Source organism: Teleopsis dalmanni, chromosome X (genome assembly GCF_002237135.1).
Source record: "Teleopsis dalmanni isolate 2A chromosome X, ASM223713v2, whole genome shotgun sequence".
Taxonomy (NCBI): Eukaryota; Metazoa; Arthropoda; class Insecta; order Diptera; family Diopsidae; genus Teleopsis; species Teleopsis dalmanni.
Genome location: NC_051848.1, coordinates 83,016,245 through 83,025,127, shown reverse-complemented (window position 1 = coordinate 83,025,127; position 8,883 = coordinate 83,016,245). Strand labels below are relative to the sequence as shown.

General features: G+C 32.1%; 1 protein-coding gene across 1 annotated transcript; it reads left to right on the top strand.

The window, feature by feature from the left end:
* The first annotated feature begins 1,170 nt into the window (after positions 1-1,170).
* LOC119688618 lies at positions 1,171-3,243 on the top strand. The gene has a single exon (XM_038103290.1). It carries the CDS (start codon positions 1,171-1,173, stop codon positions 3,241-3,243), a length of 2,073 nt encoding a protein of 690 aa, XP_037959218.1.
* The last annotated feature ends 5,640 nt before the right edge of the window (positions 3,244-8,883 follow it).

Here is an 8,883-nt window from a genome sequence, read left to right as displayed (position 1 = left end):
AACACGGTGGTGCTTGCTTTATCAACACAACAACCTACTAATGAGCATGCATGGGTCTACTCGATTCATTCAAGAAATTTATTTACACATGTCCAAAAGGTTGTTGGATATGTACTTCGTTTCACAAAAAACGCACGGAAACCAAAAGAATCAAGACCAGAGACCATGCAGCTTTCACCGATGGAGCTCGACGTAGCACTTAAGATAATAATACGTCAAATCCAGGCCTCCGATTTTTCTGATCTAAGGAAAATGCTAGTTAAGGACGAATTTGTGCCAAAAACTCATAACCTCAGTTCTCTAACTCCGTTCGTAGATGAAGAAGGGGTAATACGTGTTGGTGGACGGCTAAGCTCTTCAAAACTGCAATTTGATGCCATTCATCAAATGATTTTACCTGGACACCGTGTGCAACCAGCTCGACCATTTCTCAGCACTGGAGTTGATTATTGTGGCCCAATATGGGTTCATTACAAAACAAGAGGCAAGCGTCCACAAAAGGCGTATATCGCTGTCTTTTGCTGTTTTGCAACCAAGGCCGTACACTTAGAACTTGTGACTGATCTGACCACAGATGCATTCATTGGAGCATTAAAACGCTTCATAGCAAGACGAGGACGCTGTAAAACGTTATACTGCGACAATGCGACCAATTTCGTTGGAGCGAAAAACAAGTTGCAGGAACTTACTGACGTCATCTACGCTGATCGAGCGAAGGAATCAATTGCAGGAATGTGCAGTACGAAAGGCATAGAATTTCACTTCATTCCACCAAGGTCACCACACTTCGGCGGGCTATGGGAGGCAGCAGTAAAATCTGCCAAATATTTGCTGGTCAAAAATGTTTCAACAGCATCACTTACATATGAAGAGCTTGAAACTGTCGTTATTGAAGTTTAAGCAGTGTTGAACTCGCGACCCCTTATTCCTAGCTCATCAGATGCAAACGATTTGAACGCAATAACTCCAGGTCATTTTTTAATAGGTGAAGAAATCACTTCAAGCGTTGATGTGCATGCACGTGACTCTAAAGAAAAATTACTTAAACGCTGGCAACTGGTATCAGAGCTAAAACACAGTTTTTGGCAGCGCTGGACTAAGGAGTATCTAAGCGAATAGCAACAGCGCCACAAGTGGAAGGGTCCCATCACCAACATACAGACCAATACGATGGTAATCCTTAAAGAAGACAATGTCCCAGTTCTGCAATGGCCTTTAGGACGCATCATCAAAGTTTACAAAGGCGAAGATGGTTTAGTGAGAGTTTGTGACATTCAAACAAAAAAGGGGGTATTTAAAAGACCGGTGCATAGATTAGCTCCATTATTTCCTGAAGACGATAAATTAGAAGATCCAACCTTTGGAAAAATGACTGAAAGAAAAATCGAATCAGAACAGACTCAAGAAACTCCAACGTCACCTCCCGTGTCGCTTATCGTAAAAATTCCATTAAATCGCATCAGAAAGCCTGAATCATTAGTCAATGGGTTAACTCCGACAAAACGATCATGTCTGAATTCCGGGTTGCTGCTCACCATTATTACTCTACTCATTTTGCCACTTGCACTATGTAGTCCCGTCAATATAACAACCTTCAACAACAAACCTGGCATTTATTTTGAGCAGCTTAAACCAGTCAAAATCATGTCTGCTGATTGGAAAATGATTGTATATTTTGACCTTTCCCCATACCAACAACAAATGAGCATTTTAGCTGATGGAACAAAAAGGTTGAACAATTTATGCGACAAGGCATTGGATAACACTGCTTGCAAGGTATTACTCAACTATTTTGACCGTATAACGGAGGAACTGCAAATGGAACTTAATCTTCTTTCTGTTAGAAAAAGAATAACAAGAGGAGCTATAGACATTGTCGGAAATTTTGCAAATTCATTGTTTGGTGTCCTCGACTCAAACTACGCGGCACAAATGTCAAGCACAATAAATGGTCTTAAAAGGAACGACAATCACCTGGAACAACTCGTTAAAAACCAAACGTCACTTGTTGATTCAACTATCAATATCTTTAAGAAGAACCAATTAAACATGCATGACAAATTTGAAGAAATTGAAAAGCGCATCAATAACTTGTTGTATACAGATGAGTCAATAAACGACATACACGTAACACAAAACATGCTTATGTTGTCAATGCAAATGCTCATGATGGTATCCAACCTGCAAAGAGTTCACTCATCAATTATGGACGTACTAATCGACAGTCATCACGATAAAATAAATCCTCTTCTGCTGACTCCACAACAGCTTAGTGAGCAAATAATGATGATTAGGGCACATCTTCCATCACACCTACAGTTACCTATCCACCACAATAACTTACTCGAAGTATATAGGCTCATGAAGATCAACGGAATCCTGGCAAAGGGCCATGTCATTTTTTGCATCGACTTACCTCTCACGGATCCAAGAGAATTTCAACTGTTATATCTTGTTCCAATTGTGGCAGCTATAAATAACACACTTTTATCAGTGAAACTTTCAACAGAATTTCTAGCCATCAGTCCGCATCATGATGAATTTCGACCAATGACACAGCATCAAGTGGACGCATGCATATCGATAAGTGACGAAGAGTTATTATGTCCAAACATACAAGCAACATTTCATGAATCGGCAAACGTCAATAATTGTGAAATTGACTTATTTAACAATCAAGCTAAACCAAGATGCGATATGTATCAGCTCAAGGACACAACTGTATGGTATCAACTAAATCATCCGAATCAATGGATTTACGCAACCATAAATAACATCAAAATGAATGCAGTATGCAACAAGAAAGCATTTCAATTAACTTTAGTGGGCAGTGGTTTGATTAAATTAGAACCTGAATGCATCATCAAAAATGAACACATTACGATTCAAGGTCATCAAAAAATGGTTACTTCAATGCAGGCATCGATCACCAGATTGAACCTATCTGTAGGATGGACAAAACAATATGCGAGCAATAACATCAGCGTCAAACCATTGTCACCCACAATCCATGAGCTTGAACTTATTCAACGAAAATTAGGCCACATCCAGAGTTCCAGTTTTCCAACTGATGCTATTAGTCCAGGGACACATAGTCTAATAACCAGCTACGTTGCATTAGCAATGTTTCTATGTGTCGCTAGTGCACTATTATATATATGGCGAAGGCAAAAAATCACCTATCAAACACCTCCAATACCGATGCCACGACATCAGCAGATGACCGAGGATACAGCATGTTGACTTGCAGCTTCCAATAATTAGAATTGATGTTGTCAATTCAAGGCGGGCAGCATGTTCACACATTATTATTATTGTAAAATATTATTATTATTACTATTGTTATTATTGTACAATATTTGTAAAATTTGAACATATATGCTGATGTTAGCAATATCCAAATTTTGACTTTCCTTTGCATTATTTAATTTGGTAAAATGCAGTGGCACTGAACTTGAATATTTGCATTATATTTTTTGTTAAGTGCAGTGGCACTGAACTTTGAATATGTAACATATATCAAGGCCAGTGCATTGGCATTAATTCTTGGTTGCTAGACACAACAAAGAATTTGGTTGCATAATATATGCTGAGCTTGCACTTTAGGCAAGAAGACGGTAAGGGAAAAGAATAAAATTTAGATATTGTTATTGTAATAATTTGTAATAATTTAGTATTTAAGGAAAAATTTAATTTAATAAAATTCAGATTGAAACCAATATTCGATCTCTCATTTTCATTTCCAGAGTTTCAGTTCATGTGCTGAAAACTCAACTTTCAATTAAAGAGTTACAGTTTAAGTGCTGTCAATTCATTTCCTTAGGTGTTAATTCATTAACACTATTATTATTATTATTGTTAGGGGATGTAGCACTGTGACCGTCGGGTCTTTTGTGCCGCCTTATGGGTCTGAAGTAGATCTCTAAGCCCTGGTGCATAAATGAAAAGTAGTATAGATCCTACTTTACAAAGTTTTATTGCCTCTTCCGTAAGAATATACATTCCTAGGAGCCTATTTCGCATGTGCATTAGCGCAGGGTATTCTAACAGCACATGTGTGGCCGACTTCTCATTCTCTTCACAGAATCTACAGTTTGCATCCGTAAGTATACCCAGTTTTGTATTCTTTACCTAAATTAACAGCGATTCCGTGATTAATTTAGATTAATTTAAATTCAATTAAATTGAAATGAAATATTTTTATTTTTGTCCAATTTTTCATACAAAATAGTTTTCTATTTAACGCACATTTAAATTGCTAATATTAAGTTTAATAAAAGTTATATTTATTCTTTAGTGAATTCAAAAAACTTTAATAAAATCAGTTAGTCAAAACATTGCTAATGACTTTTGATATTATATTTAAATGAACTGCACCTTATAACAAAAATTATTTGTAAATACTTCATTTAGATTTTATTAGCTCAAATTTATTGACAATTATTAATTAAATTTATTTCAACATAAAGACAATTGTTTGTAAGTATTAAACTAATTAAACGTAAAATGTATTTCAATTTTTGACATATAAAATATCTATTATTATATTTTTTATCGATTTTTGACAAGTATTTAGTATTGTTGTGGATACTCTCATATATAATAATTTCAGAAACTGAATTTGGTTCACAATTGACTATAAATCTGAAATGCATTCAATTACTTTTGATAAATTTAGTGTAATAAATTAAGTAAATTGACTTGGTAAAATTTACAATTTCTTAACATTAAATCGTTAATTAATAACTGAAATGTCAACATAGCACAAATAAATTTAGTAATTAATGTTTCTAATTATGAAAATATGCCACAGCCCAGCATTTATTTAATTATTGCGTATTCAGCATCTTGTATGGAAAGCCAGAGTCATAAATTCAAACTTAACCTCATGCAATACACTTACATAAAAGCAGCATAGAATTGCGAAACAAAAACTCATACATAAGCAATTACACAAATACAAGGACTTAAACATCAGTAGCAGATACGCATACAATTACAAAATAACCACACATTCACAACAAAAATTTACACCCACAATGTCTCACCTCAAATAACTCGATTGCACCTGCATTCATCTTACCAACACCACAAGCACTAACTTACTCATAAATTAATATATATATATATATATACATATACATATATAGTATCTGTGTAGGTAGTATCTACATTCTACATAGTAGAGCACATGAATTATGATTGCTCTTTGCCCATATATTTTACACCAAAAATCATCCAACACAAAAGCCGTATTAAAATCCAATAAACAAGGATACTTTCATGCCAAGAATATCCTTATGGCATAGCGTATGAGTAAATAACTTAAAATATCAAAGTCGTAATTTCATACGTGCGTACACATCTGGACACAGTTCGACACACACCTATATTTGGATAGAGATGATATGTGTACATGTACACAAAACCAAAATACCAGATCCGCAACTATTTTGAGACCAAGTAAATGAATATTTATACAAAAATCTTAGGTCTTGGCGTTGTATCAATGTTATTGTATATTAGCACCAACAACGCCTCAATGCATTGAAATACTGCATCTGGCAAACTGGCATAGATTTGCATTCGGGCGTATATGGGTGCGTATGAGTAATCCTATTTCCATTCTGTATGCCGCATGCAGCAATATACTCGTATCCTTATCGGAGAGTTCAATGCAAACATAAATAAAATTTGATTTTACGGTTTGTCAGCAATGTGCTGATTATGTGGTATTTCATTATAATTACTAACAATACCGACAATGCTCACAATACTCACAATACTCATAATACTGACAATACTGACAATACTGACAATACAAGGAATAGTCGTCCTGGAAGTGAAGAATTAGTGCAGTGGAGTAAATTGAGTGTTCTCAAAGATTGCATTGAAGTATTATTTTAAGTTTATTGCCGCAATATATTATTATAATCATTGTTTTTATTGCTTTTGATTGTGTTTGTCATCAAATTGTTTAGAGAAGTTCCCAACTTGAAATTTGAGCAGAATTTATCTGCAATTTTTAAAATAATAGAAATGAGTTTTAAATTCTTTCCAGAATGAAAATAAATTGGAGAACAAGAATTAAGCAATCATTTTCAAAATAATAGAGAAATTGTACTCAAATTAAAATGTTGAGATATTAATTAATACCAAGAAAGGCTTTTTTAATAGATATGAAATTTAATAGTTTTCCATGTATTTATTTACTCGCATTTCATTTAAAAATTAATTAAATTAGTAGCTGTAGATTCTTACTGCTTAAATATAAATACATATGTAAACAAGCATGTATTTTTTTATTATAAAAAAAATTACATTAAATATATTAAAATCAAAAAATTATTAAAATCTATAAATCTTATTAAATAATAATAAAATTTTATGTGTATATTATTTAATTTAATTAATAATTTTTAGTCAATGATTTTGAATAAAAATAATTCTTAGTTTTCAACACTTTTATTCAATTTAATAAAAATTTATATAAAATTAAAAAGAATTAAAACATTAATTTATTAAATTATATTAAGTATTTAAATTTAGTATTCATTATTCAATTCAATCAATTTTCAGTCAGTGACTTTTAATCAATTTAATAACATTTATATTCTAATTTTTTGTCCTTTCATAAAAAATTTTAATAATATTCATAAAAATTAAAAAATGTTTTTATATATAAAATTTATTAAAATATGGCGTATATACAATACGTATATGCTATACTCAGAAGAATGTGTTCTCAACATAACCAATACACTTCAAGAGCATATAAACTTTATTCTGGAGTATTTTCAAAAATGAAAAATGAAAATGAATAATGAATAAATAAAGGCTCAATGCTAAGAACAAGAAACTGATATATAACCAAATAATTCATCCGTCACTTCTGTATGGATGTGTAGCATTTAGCAAAGCTTTAAACACTACTATTCGCCAGCTAGAAATTGCACAAAGCCAGGCTTTGAGAACACTTTTAAAAGTACAATGATACATTAGGACGAATAACATCCTCAGGGACCTCAAGATTGATCGCATCAAATAATACATAAAGGATAGAGCTCTGAAATTATTTGCGAAAACTGACAGACTTAGCAACACAGCGTTATCAAATCTCAGAATCGTTACAGGCTCCTCGGGGAGGTGTGCAGATCTATGGTCAATTATTGCTTAATCTGATGAAGTGATAAACAATAAACCAGTCAAGGCGTAAAGATGGGTTATCAAAATACTTTTAGTTAAGAAAGAGTAAAAGTGCTCAAGTGCACTGACTCAAGTAGCTTCAACATTATTCAATATAATTAATTATTTATTAATAAAATTTAATATTTATTATTTGTTCCAATCAATGATTTTTAAACAGCAAAAATAATTTTTGATTTCTAATATTTGACTCTTTTAATGAATAATTTGTACAAAATGTATAATAATTAAGAATTTATTGAAATAATTTCATTATATAATATAATTTAATATATATTCTTGAATTCAATCAATATCCTTTAATCAATAAAATCAATCATTTAAAATAAATTACAATTATGTTTGAAAATGTGTTCTACGGTTTATGGAAAATTTATGATTTGAAAGTAGAGTGAAACAAACTTTAAACCTGGTACCCTAAAGGTGATCCACGCGTGGAACATATGAAAATATAGAGTAGAATATAGTTTCAGAAAACTACTGTTAGACTGGGTAATAGTAAGAAGAAGTTCTAAACTGTGGCTGAGGCCGTTTTCAAAATCGATGAAGAAGAGACTGGTATCAGTTTTTGGCATACAAAATGAATGTTTACTTAAGTAATTACTGAAGTCTCCTTTTTTTATAAAAAACACCTAAAAACTTTTAGGAAATATTCACAAAAGTAACTGATTCGTCTTCTGCAATTAGACATACTTTTTTAAACTTGTTTAATTTGAAATAAATCTGTATAAATAATTTAAATTCACTTACATATTAAGTAATTATCACTAATTATTATCATTAAATTTTTTTTTATTAGCATGTTTTTCTTTAAATAATACAATTTTATTGATGGTTTAATATAGCATGAAGGTTTAATTAAGCTCTTATTGCAACTTATGAACGCCCTTAAGGTGCCGGATTATACTTAATACTGAGTTATGAACTATGTAATCCGCTTACAAATCAATCTGATTTATTGTTACAAATATGTACATTTGAATGAAAGGATATGCAAAAGTATGAAACATTTCATTGCCCAACTTAATTTAAAACAATTTTTTTTAGGTTGTACATTGAATAGTATTTCATATATTAAATATAAGTCTTAAATTCATTAACCTATTACGGTCCAGTATCAGATGCCGTGGACCATTGAACATTATCGTTTATTGCACACATTCGTATTGTTTCAAATTTCATCAAAATGGAATCAATAGTTCCTGAGATATGAGATAGGTTTACTTACCAATGGGCCAATGTGTATTGTTTAAAATTATATACGATAACAATCTGGCAACCACTGAGTGTGGGGTCCGTTTTCTTCTTTAATGTGCAACCGTGGTGATCGGTCGGGTTTTCGTGGTGTGACAGTGTTCCTTTATTTTTATGTATTTATTAAGTAATTTTTTATTGTTTTCAATTGTTAATTAAATTAAATTAAATAAAGTTTGGGTACAACCAAAACGAAACAACAATCAACTAAATATATTGCGAAACATTTTGACAACCCTTCCTGGGAGTAACATATTTTTTGCCTTCAATTGTGTGTTGCTGCCTACGAATATCGCGTGGTTTGTGTTGCCCCTGCACACAATTCGCCACTATCTATAAAAACTGTTGGACACAATTGGTCACTATATAAAAAAGCCGACTTCAAATTAGAAAAGCCGCTGACTAACTTACATATAATAGTAG

Bases quoted from the DNA above. Each gene is read 5' to 3' on its own strand.
- LOC119688618 (XM_038103290.1), top strand. From the start codon at position 1,171: ATGGTAATCCTTAAAGAAGACAATGTCCCAGTTCTGCAATGGCCTTTA.